The 11987-nt window shown below is 39.9% G+C and overlaps 1 protein-coding gene across 1 annotated transcript in view; it reads right to left on the reverse strand.

Moving 5' to 3' along the window:
* The window catches only part of LOC140948785 (uncharacterized), a 327016-nt gene extending 315080 nt beyond the window's left edge, over positions 1-11936 (reverse strand). Inside the window, 4 exon segments of the mRNA XM_073398050.1 lie at positions 7429-7527; positions 7955-8047; positions 9775-9828; positions 11233-11936. Coding sequence (XP_073254151.1) covers positions 7429-7527; positions 7955-8047; positions 9775-9828; positions 11233-11814 — 828 coding nt within the window. The 5' untranslated portion in view covers positions 11815-11936.
* Between the last annotated feature and the right edge of the window lie 51 nt (positions 11937-11987).

Below are 11987 nucleotides of genomic sequence, written 5' to 3' on the forward strand. Positions count from 1 at the left end.
ATCCTACTCTAACCCAGAATCTGATTTCTGAAATAGACGACTCATATTAATCCTGGCTTCTTAGGCGAACGTTCTTCACTTTTAAATCGGCTTAAGTTTGGAGAAATAGTCGCAAAAATTGGTGGGATCCGATAATGTACATTTACAAGACCAAATTGTGACCGTGCCTTTGTTTCTTCACTCTGCACTAAAAAGTTGATATTAAAAAGCGAGGCCGGTAATCGCGGTTCACCTGTAATAACTACAGACCTACATTTCTTGCTCAAATGTAAGTAAAACGTGCCAAGAACAGTCATAGTTCTTTACAGCCCTTGCTGTTTAATTTAAGTATCAAAACTAAGTGATTTGTTCAGTCCGAATATTGGTTGCTGTATAATCAGACAGGTCAAATTGGACACTTGAAAAATAGCCAATGAAATTTAGCCAGAAAATGTTACTCATGCAAATAAAATTTTACCAACTAGCCCATGCTTACCAATTACAATCAAGGAAGTGAATTTGAATGCTAGGCTTGAACTTGAAAGCATAAGAGACAAAATTAGCTGACCTTATGACTTTTAATCAGATGAACTGTTATTGCACATGAACTGTCATATTTAATTTCTACTTAATTATACTATATTTAAAGGTTTAACCGTGACTTTTAAAATGAAAAAGGTTTAAAGCGATGCTTTTACTTTACTTGACATGTTGAACAGTAAGCAGATGTGATAAGAAATATGAACCCACATTGAATATCCTCAACTGAGTTTCTCGCACTTTGTTACTGGCACAATTAATTGATAATATGACCTCGTGTTGTACAATTCTGGAGAAACTGGGCTCGTATCTTCAAACTAAAAACAGCCCAAAACTACTCGCCGGGATTATATTACCCCATGAATTCTACTCCTATCAGTTTACAGCATTATTTATCAGCCTTTGCCTGTTTTGTCTTCTGATAACACGACAAAATCCTCCGCGTCCCTTTATTGTTGTGTATCACACGTTAGACATAACGATGTTTTGGACTGGCTAGTTACACGTCCAACTTCACATCATCGGAAGCTGCAGTTAGAGGAATACTTTTTTCCAAATCAGAGGCCTGATCAGACGCATCTCTTTCTTCGCTTGTTGGCACTTCTGGCTCTGGAAGAATCTGCACTCCCTGAGTTCTCATGTAACCCTTGATTACGTCCTGTCAGAGGCAAACAGAGTTTTTTTTTTACTTAAATCACTCAACCAGAAAACAGCGGTATGAAATAGTAAATTTTCTTATTCTTGATAAATCTGCGTCTAGCCATAACGTACAGGGTTTGTGTTCCATTTGTATTCTTATTTTGTTTTATTCAAATTTTGCTCGACAGCAAAAAACTCCCCCGCTCGTGAGTAATTATGTACGAGACACGTTTCTCACTCTCGTCTGAACCCGTAGTCTATTCTAATAAAGGTCCCGACTTAGCGTTTTATTGGGCTGCCTGTGGCTCAATCAAAACATGGGTAGTGTCTATGTCGAAAAAAGTCAAAATGGCCGACGGATCTCTTAGAAGGCGTTACGTGTCCTATTACCCCTGCAGTGGGCCGACCGTGACAGGAGGGGGTCCCTGCCTCTTGACCAAGAATTTTCCATTCATTGAAAGCCGAAACAAGTGTTTTTAATTGTTTATACTTGGTTTAGGAGGAGCTAAAACTCAGCATAGAAAATATTAGACCATTGCAGCCTAATAAACGCATAGTAAGAAAACATGAACATTGTGGTCTAGAAAAGATACGATCGTCTGTCTTTCTTTTTCAGCATCTCACCTGCAAAAAGTTAGCAGCAGGATTTTCCAGGCTGTGCGCAGCTTTAAGCGACAAGTTGGTTGATGGTCTTATATAATGCTTCAGAATGAAGAGATAGAAGAAGACCGTCATGACCGGAAGCGGAAGTACCAAACACGAAGCTGCGAAAGATCCCTTCAAAGCGACCACTCCAACCATCAACAACTGAAACACCGCTGTTCCTATGATCATCCTATAAAGCGGAAAACGGTTAAGGTTTTTAAATATAATTTGTATTTTGGACTGCAGAATAGGGGTATTAGGGAGCAAAAACGAAGAAAAAAGCAAAATGCAGGTCACAGAACAAAACCCTGCACGTGATTCAAACTTTAATTTTTTACGTTTTTTTTTGGCGCCACTACATATACATGAATAGGGCACGAAACTTGCTAACTTAAAGTTTTATAAAAGAGCAGAACAAAGGACAACCATTTTCGTTTCATTTTCCTGATCTTGGACGGAGTCCTTTTTAGAATAGGTTTTTTTTAAATCAATTGTACATTTAGTAGTAATATTCACAGGTTATTGACGTGTTGGTTAGCGGCTTTATGACTTGACACTGTGTTACTGGATGATCGATTAGTTATAGTTCTTTTCGCCCCTCTAAGGCGATCCAATATTAACCTGAATCTGTAGGTTGCGCGAATTTCCAAAATTGTCTGTAGGCTCTTAGCCAATGAGAAGACACATACTGAGTACAAGGTATAATATAATAAGGAATGAATTTTCAGCCAATTATAATTTAATACAAAATGTTGTACTATGTACTGTAAGTTTTACCTGTTAAACGTTATGGGCCACATCATTCCACCACAGCTGTATATTGGGATGTATATACTTATCGTCTGATACATCCACACAACGTAACCAAAGCCAAAGTACAGCGCCACAAACGGAGTGATGATGGGTGCAAGCGCCGAGTACGACAAACCCACAATCAAAATGAACAGGTGATTGGCGAACTGAAATGAGATTACAACGTTAGTTATCTTACTGACAATACATGCACGGCCTCATACAACCCCTGCTACAACCTCGTTTTCAGGGTCCTCCCCTTCTCGTTTCTTTCGCTCCGAGGGAGGAGTAGGAGAAAACCCTAGGTCGAGGAGGACGTTTCCCTGCTAACCCCCTACTCGACCCCCTGCCTGCTCTGCAACCAAATCAAGCCTAGTTCCCAGTCTTCCTCGTCGAGATTGGATTCGACGTTACACGTCGTTGGGAATCCCCCATTCCCAACCTCCAACCCCACCCACCCCTCCTTCTCAGTTAACTGAGAAGTAGAGGTGGGTAGGGGTGGGGTTGCATGGGAATGGGGAATATAAATTTCTATAGCATTTATTATAAGGATATATAACAAGGCTTAAACAGTATTACAGGACTGTTTAATTACCATACGTTGCTTAAAATTTAATCAAGTTGCCCCAAAAGGCAAAAGTTGCCCAAACGTTGTCGCTAGTCTAGTTGCTTAGCAACTTTAGGAAGTTATTTCCTAGGTCACTGTTACTTACTACGCGGTCATAAAGGACAGGTGGTGGTCTCCAGGCTGCTTTCTCCTCGCGCTCCGTCTTGACCAGCCATTTCCTCTTAATAGCCACTATAATAAGCGGTGCAATGCGCAGTAGCTGCAGCGCATATCCAGTCAGTGTTGCCAACATGATGTAGCAAATGAAAAACAGTGACTGTGAGGGGAGGGATTCAGCAAGGAAAGTTGGAATCTGGCTTGGATTGTCTAACATCTCCTTCAGCTTATTGAGCGCTGATCCAGCCAAAGTCATGAACAGAAACTTGTTTACAAGCTGTGAAAGAATGTAAGGCCAATGAATAAATACAAAAAAGAAGAAGAAGAAAGAGAAGGAGACGGAGGAGGAGGAGGAGAAAGACACAAACAGCTCGTAAACTGAAACTCTTTTGAGCCGGTGTTTTTTGTGGCGCTCTGAGCCGGCCTCAAACGCCAGCAAATGTATACGATACGAATTCTGTTACTTTTGACTACTACTGACTTAAGTAGCGATAGCTGAATCCCCATTAAACTCTCATAAGTTAATGTTACGCAACACTGAAATGTTGAAAAAGGATCCAGTGAAGAAAAAAAGGAGCTTAGGAAGCAATGGGATGAATTTGAAGGTCGGAATAAAGAAAACGAATGTTGCTCAGAATTAGTATTCTACGGCATAGTGCGAAAGTCTTAAATAGTAAATTATAATGTATAGAGCTATAGAAACGAATTTTGCAGTAGCTGCCGTGTTTATAAGGTTTATACTTAGCATTGACCACTCACTGACAACAACTAATTGAATAAATGTAAATAAATGTTATTTACCATGAAAATGAATAATTTTCCCAGCGTGGATTGGTCTACTCTACTTTGCGTAGGAATTCCTTCAAGCTTGCTAAAAAGCCTCAGAACCTATCACAGGATGAAAATGCAATTGTTTTAGTAGTAATGCGTGAAAAAAAAATTGACTTTCCTTTTGTCACCACAGGCTAACCTGCGATCAGGCGATCCGCGTCTTTCTTTTTGCTTGGGAGACGAAAAAGAAAAGCGCCGTATCGCAGGTTAACCACAGGCAGACCAGACGTACTGTATGTCAATACCGCGGTAATAATAAAGCATCAGGCTTTATGGGTCTGCTAAAGAGAGTCGAAGCTGGAGTCGACTAGTTCCAAATAAATTAATATTTTTTTACCGTTATAACATTGTCTACGTATTTGTCCTGGCTAATTTTGAACTGAAACTTTGTTTTAGAGCAGAGACTATAATCCATTGTGGAGTAAAATTTGTTTTTACTTAGGGGGTGTTTATATGATACCGGAATGACTTTCATTCCGAAATGAGTTTTGTTCCAGAGTGAAGTTTGTACCGCATTCACATGATAAAATCGAACGACTCCGTCTAAGGCGTTCCTGCTCGCGGGGTTTTTGCGCCAGATCAGAAACACAATCAATCCAGAACGAAGTTCGACCTCAGTTTACATGATACCAGAATGAAATCTTGTCCCAGAACGACGGTTTCATTCGGATTGAATTCCGGAATGACTTGCACGGAAACGAAAAGTCGTTTTGGTATCATGTTAACACAAACAGATAAATATATGGGGATGAAATGAACTCGTTCCAGACTGTATGTCATTCTGGTATGTGAATAGCCCGTCTGAACGAGCTGCGGAACAAAGGAATGAGTCGTGCGGGATTTTGAGCTATGTGAAAAAAGCAGTCAAATTATAGTCTCCTACGAAACCATTCTTTGAGTTGTCTCGTAACGACACACACACAAAAAAATGCTGCGTCGGTGCCTTTATCAAAGTACTGACGAAAAATTGACGCTATCAGATGAAGTAAAAACTTACCAGAGGCAAAATAGCGAAGAAAACCAACAATGCCAAGCCGGATAAAAAGCCTTCGATTGCTCCCTTGACAAAAGCGTTAAGTTCTAGAACTGCAGGTGAAATTGGAAAATGCAAAGCCGGGGTGAGAGGACACCAAAAGTTAAAACGAAATTCAAGCCCGGGGAAAAACCTCAAGCAACCTCCGAAGTTCAACCCTTACCCTTTTATATACCTCTTTTTATAGAAAAGGTATCACTTTTTTATAAACTTCTATCGACAAATGTTACCCCTTTCACGTACCCTTTTTAGAACTTTGCTTCTCTTTTAACTGCTGTGAATGCACTGTCTTCTAAATATGCAAAAGTCACTAAACCAGGAAGTTTTCTTGTCTTTTTCATAGCTACAAAATGGCGTCTGTTATCCCCCTTAGGACATTTTACAGACCAAAATGACAGATTTTCCTACCCTTTCATTTACTTTTCCCACTGAAATCCTCATCCTTTTATTGCACAACTAAAGCCTTAAAAAGGTATCCCTTTCGGGCAGGGCGAAACCTTCCCCTATACGCCATTATAAGGAGTAACCATGGGATTCAAGCGTTGGTAAAACAGTAAAATCTCACCTGGTTTCAAAAAAGGAGCAACTTTTGTGAGGTTTTGTAAAGAGACCAGCGTTGAAGCAAACGCTACAGGCACCGTCCAAAAGAACACCAGCAAAAACACCAGGACGTAGATCAGAACCGTGCGCAATTTCCTAACATAGCAAGATAGAATTACTACTAAATTGGAATGAATTGGGGCAAAATCAGACGGCAAAAATAATTTTATGTCCAAGTTCAAAAATAAATGTTACTCCCTCCTATTGCGACGGAAGCTAGCCGAGTATTATCTGCTTATCTCACCTCCCGTAATAAGCGACCACCTAACCAAAACACTAATTGAAAAATTTTCCGAGTTAAATCCTTACAATTAGAACATCGTAAGCGATCGACTTCCTCTCCTAATCCACCGCGACCATTTATTTATGTGACTTTTTCATAGTTTCAGTTCCACTGTTTTTCCATTGCATTCCATTGCTTTTGACTTTTTCTAAAAGCGACCCTGATACAATGGTCTGATCACGAAACTACATAATATTGTAACTTAGTAAGTGCACGCAAAAAAGATTTGTCTGCACTTTTCCTCGTAAAAGACCTCCTCCAGTTCTACTCTCGTAGAACCACTAACAACTAGAAACCACTAAATGTTTAGTCTGCAAAGCAGGCGTATTTTGCAGTACAAAAGATGAAATTATAAATGTTGTCCCATCCATCCACCCCACAGAGACTTGAGGCGAGTCAAAAAATGATTCCAAGGGAGAGGTTTCCGTTGACCGTCCCTGGTCCCTTAGGTTTTCAATTGTTTTCAAGATGGCGGCCGCGATCAATGTACCTCTGAGTCAGGAGCTCTACTCTGAGCTTTCGTTAAAAAAAAAAAAAAAAAAAAAAAACGCCTGCTCTGTCTTCGCATTATGGTTGGTCGCTTATGAGAGGGATCTGCTTTACTTTCTTTCTCAAGGTACCCGATGGGGGAATAGAACTTATGCTAGGTATAAATAAAAGCACCTTTGCCAAAGGCCAATAGGCAGGTTGTTCCACAGCACGCTGGCCAGTTCAGTAGCTGGTATAACATCGACTTCTAGGGGAGAGTTATCCCAATCACTTTGAAGCGCAAGAGTTGATGCACGAAGAGAACGGAAAACCACAAAACAGCACGGAAACAGGTTGTGTTTTTTCTCCGTCTCCTCGTCTAATTTTGCTTGTACTGCCTGCGAAGGGAAAAGATATCAAAGATTATTGACCTACGAAAGTGGTAGAGCAACCCTGAGCTTTGGAATCCCGAATCCAGTTCAAAGAATCGGGAATCCCGCTAACGATTAGAATCCAAAATCCAAGTCCATTGAAAAAACAAAAAATCCGGAATCAGTATGTCTTGGATTACCTTGTATGGGACGACATCAATTAAATTATTTATGGTGGAGATCTGGGTGAAGGGTTTCTAAAACACTTTGAAGACTCTATCCCTTGGTAGTTAATGCTGAAGTATAAAGAACACCAAGCAAAGGAACGCGATTCCACTGACTTCCCGCGAAGCCACCTTTCTCCAGCGTTTTCGGGATAATTTTGCCAAAATTTAATACGGTACATCGCAGGCGCTTTTCTTTAACGGAGTATTATCGCAAAAAGGTGATCATTGAGCACAATTATCTATTACTTTGTTAAGATGAAGGAAATGTAATTTAACTTAAGTATTAAAATTCTTACTTCAAGCTCTGTTCCATACTGGCTGATTGAGTCAAATTTTGTTCCACAACAGATAAACTTCTTGTGTGTTGGCTTTTCTCCTGTTTGCTCGTGTACAGCCTACAACAAGAAGTAAACAAGTGGATAAATCCTTCCTGGCAAATTCATCGACGGTAATAAGCGGTCAATCAGAAGCTAAATGTCATTTTTTCGTCCTGGCTAGCCTGCATGCGACTAACGCAGATTTATCTCCGGTCGTCACTTCTCTTCACCTCAAAAGTTACGGGTAAGTTTCGGATGCAGAGAAGCGACGACCGGAAATACGTCTACTTTCACAGGTTATCTTGGCAACCAAAAAAAAAAAAATCGGTGATAAAAATGATACGAAGAAGATTTTTTTCTGGATGTTTACTTAAGTAATAATCTTTAAGCTAAAATAAAAAAAATAAAAAAAATCAGGGGTTCTTTATAATAATAAAATAGACTAAAAGCAAAAAACAAAACAAAACAAAACAAACAAACAAAAAAAGAACAAATTAAACCTTACATTGGCGTGATCTAACTTCCACTGGAGAGCATCACGCTCATTTACCAATTCTTGCCACTTGGTTAGATCTTCAACGATAACCACATCTTCAACCTGTGCGTTTGATAGAGGAGAAGTTGATTAGGACGAATTTTGTATACATTTAACCAAGGCCACAAGGGAAGCCATCTCGAGGAAGGTACTCTGAGCTTGCGATTGCGCATAACTGGTCACCGGACTGAACTTAAATAAAAACATCGCCTCAATGTGACTGTACACCAGAGTCAGCGATACGGAAGGATGCATAGATAGCGAAATCTTCTTACCCATGGTGCCCAGCTGCGAGAACTTTGCGCACGCGAGAGCTCCGCCACTAAATTAAGCATGCATGGTAAATTAAGAAGGGGGGTATTGGGTCAATTCTGTGCTGAGGTAAGGGACTGTGCAACAATTACCTGGAGGGGGGGGGGGCTGGGAAATGGGTGAAATATGCCCCAAAACTAAGTCATACCCCCCCCCCTCATTAAGCAAAAATTAATTTCACCCCCCCTCACATAATGATAATATTAAGGCTACCCCCCCCTTGAAAAAAGTCTCCTCCCATTGATTCCCTCATACCCAGTTTACTTTTTTTAAGCTCAATTTAATCATACTGTGTTTTATTTACCATACTTTAAATTTGTATAGGTATTAAAACTTCAACAATTGGATATTTCATTCTGCTAAATTATGATGCCATGGACATGAGTGCTAACAATGGCATCTTTCTTTTTCATTGAACAACATGATAGTGCTAGTTTTGCACCTTTTGATTAAAGTTTCTGTTTTATTAAATCCTAGTGCAAATAAAGTAGCACTGTTTTAACATATATAACAAAGGCATTCCTTTCCTACTGCATGACAGATAGGAAAACAACAGTTCATTGATCAGAACACCTTAGAGTTGATAAATTTTCCAATGTTAGTATTTCTAATTATTTGAACTCCAATAACTCTTCCACTACTTTTCCAGTTTGCAAAAAGGAATGAAAAAGTAATGCCCCCCCTGTATGTATTAAATTTTAGATCCAACCCCCCCTCTCTCTTGTTGTCATTTTCTCCTATGCCCCCCTCTAATTTCCCCCCCCCCCTCCAGGTAATTATTGCACAGTCCCTATAATAATTACTCAGTACCCTTACCCATACACAAAATGCTCCTGTAGAGTTATGAAGAGGATATCGAATAACCATATAATATGTTTTTTCAGAAATGACTTTTGCAGGCATAGCACTAGTAAAACTTGAAACATATGGCCAAATTTTTTCAAGTTTCAATCCATCTTCATCTTTAGCAACAGGTGACTGGGAAGAATTTCAAGCCCTAAACATACAGTAAAATTCCGAAAATAAGCCCTGGGGCTTATATTTTTCAAAGGCCCTTTTTGAGGGGCTTATTTTTTGAGGGGCTCACTTTTGGAGGGGCTTATCTATGGAGAGAAATTTGCGTTTCAAAATCAATTGGGCTAGCCTTATAGTTGAAAGGAAATTTACCATTTTTCCTTTGTTTTACTTTGTATTCGAGGGCAAATTCCAAGTACAAGCCCGCCAGGGGGGCTTATATTTGGAGGGGTGATTTAACGGAGGGTTTTTTGCATTACGATTTTGGGGGGCTTATATTTGGAGGGGCTTATACATGGAAGAGCTTATTTTCGGAATTTTACGGTAGTCCATAAGCTGGAGCATTACTTTTGGAATTCAATTGATGCAAAGCTAAGACACGCGTTTAAGCTTTTTAAAACAATAGTAACATCTGCGTTTGCAGGCTAGATCTGAGCTTCCTGGTTGTTATCTGGTTGTTATACCTGGCCCGGAAACAGTTCTTCTAGGTGGGTTTTCATGCTCTCATGATCCTTCAGCTGAGAACAAAATAGTACTGATTGTTAATAAAATCTGTCTATTTAAAAAAAATACAAACCGTATTTACTCGATTAAACGCTGCTGCATCTATTCAGTTTTTAGTGTTTCTGAAGTGGCGTTTATTCGAGAGTGGCGTTTATTGGTAACTTTGCCTCCATATGCCCATTCATTCCTGAGGGCCGCGCTCAATCGAGTAATTACTGCTACTAAAACGTACCCCACCAGGTCCAAAGGACAATAAAAAGCAAGATGGGAGTGAAGAATGGGGAGTCATGGAAAAGACCTGCCATACCACTTCGTACCCAAGTACGCGGCCATACCTTTGACCCTCTTTTTTTCCAATATGGCAGCAGAACCTATGTCCCCGCCCGCCATCTTGAAAACAAGAAGGTTGAGGAAGCCAGTGCTCCATGTGGATGTTTATTAGGCCATCCCCATAAAATGTTTCGTTTCCCATCGCCCTCCCTCTCATGAAATTGGGTCGGTCAGTCGGGCAAAAAAAAAAAAGAATGAACACATGATTGCATATTAAATCTCACGTTTAGTCTGCAAGATATAATCAGATGGTAAAAGATGTATATTAACAGGACTATCAAATGTCTAAAAAGGCTACATAAACGAAGCATCGATGATAATTTAAGACAATTGGTGTTAATAAGACAAGATCGTGTGCTTGTAAATTAAAGTACTTGCTTCTTTACAAGTGATTCTGGATTTTTTTTTTTACTTTTCCCAAAAAATGGTTCGGGTGGGCGATGGGAAACGAAACATTTTATGGGGATGGCCTTATAAAGACTTCAAAACAGTTACATAATACTCTTCATTTTCAGACCAGTTGTCTCACAGTTCCATGTGAATATTTATTCGGCCATTTCTTATTTCATGCAATCCGAGTGGAAAAGAAACCACGTGCAACAAAGCGGATATTACACGCTTGGGTAACCTGCAGAAGCCCTCTGTTCAAAAAACATGTTCAAAACAAAAAAAGCGGACTTTGCATAACAAAATCTTTTCATTGTACGTTTTTATATTTGCTGTCTATTTTCTTTTGCTTAGTTTCTTATTCATTTTCTTTTTCTTTATTCTGAAAGAAAACTGAGAATCTTTCTACTTCAGTGTACACTATTCAAAAATTTCGCCCCATTAAATTACACGCTCGAGACAAACCCAACACGTGTCACGGTATGTAACGCCATACAAAAGAAATTTACATTCATTCTGTCTCCTCTAATCTATTATTTATGTGAAAGGTAAATTCGTTTTTTTATCTCCAGCTGCTGCAACCTCGTGACTTCACGAAGTAACAAATTCGGTTGATGCGATTCTGATTTAACTACTATTTAATTTATTTGCTAGGAAAAGCAAAATAGGGAGGACTGTTGTGAAATTAGATGCCTGCTTACCTTTGGCGGCAAATCTCTCACTAGCACAGCATATTGATAGCCCCTCCCTTGGCTAAGATACTCCTGGCGATAGACGATAAATGTTTTCCACTCCTGGTGCAAAAGGTAACAGATCACCAATGTATAAATCCAGGCGGCAACCACATGAGCCCACACTTTTGGCGACTTGGGCGTAATGTTGGAGAGGGCTAGTTTATCGAGCCCGCCTAAATCTTCTCCGCCAAAATAATTCACGGGAATAAGGACTATAATGCCGTACGGCAATAGCACCAGCGATATTTTGAAGCAAAGTTTCAAAAACCGCATGTGGACGACCGCATCGATACCCGCGTACTGAAAGACCTCTTTGTCCTTGACGAAGATCGCGGGAAAAAGCCATGAAAAGAAGGACTGCGAACGTTTTCCGGGAGCGGGGCTTTCCACCAAAAGCTGTCTTGGGGAGTAAATCTTTGGATGTTTCTGCCTTAAGAGACAAAATATGATTAAACAGACCACTGAAATGACCAAATTGAGAATAAGCGCTGACACAAACGTGTTTGTCGTGTCAGAGCCTTCCGCGGCTTCACTCGTATCGTTAGACATTTTCAAAGGCTTCTTGTAGTGTAGCTGTTAGCGGACAGCTACACCCAACACTAACAGATTTTACTAGAATGACAGGACCTCAATAAGTATTATTAATTCGTTTTGCGAAAACAATTATTCGAAGAGACAAAAAACAGCACCAGAATGGTAACCAATAGGGTAGAGTGACGACG

This window comes from Porites lutea, chromosome 9 (assembly GCF_958299795.1).
Source record: "Porites lutea chromosome 9, jaPorLute2.1, whole genome shotgun sequence".
Classification (NCBI taxonomy): domain Eukaryota; kingdom Metazoa; phylum Cnidaria; class Anthozoa; order Scleractinia; family Poritidae; genus Porites; species Porites lutea.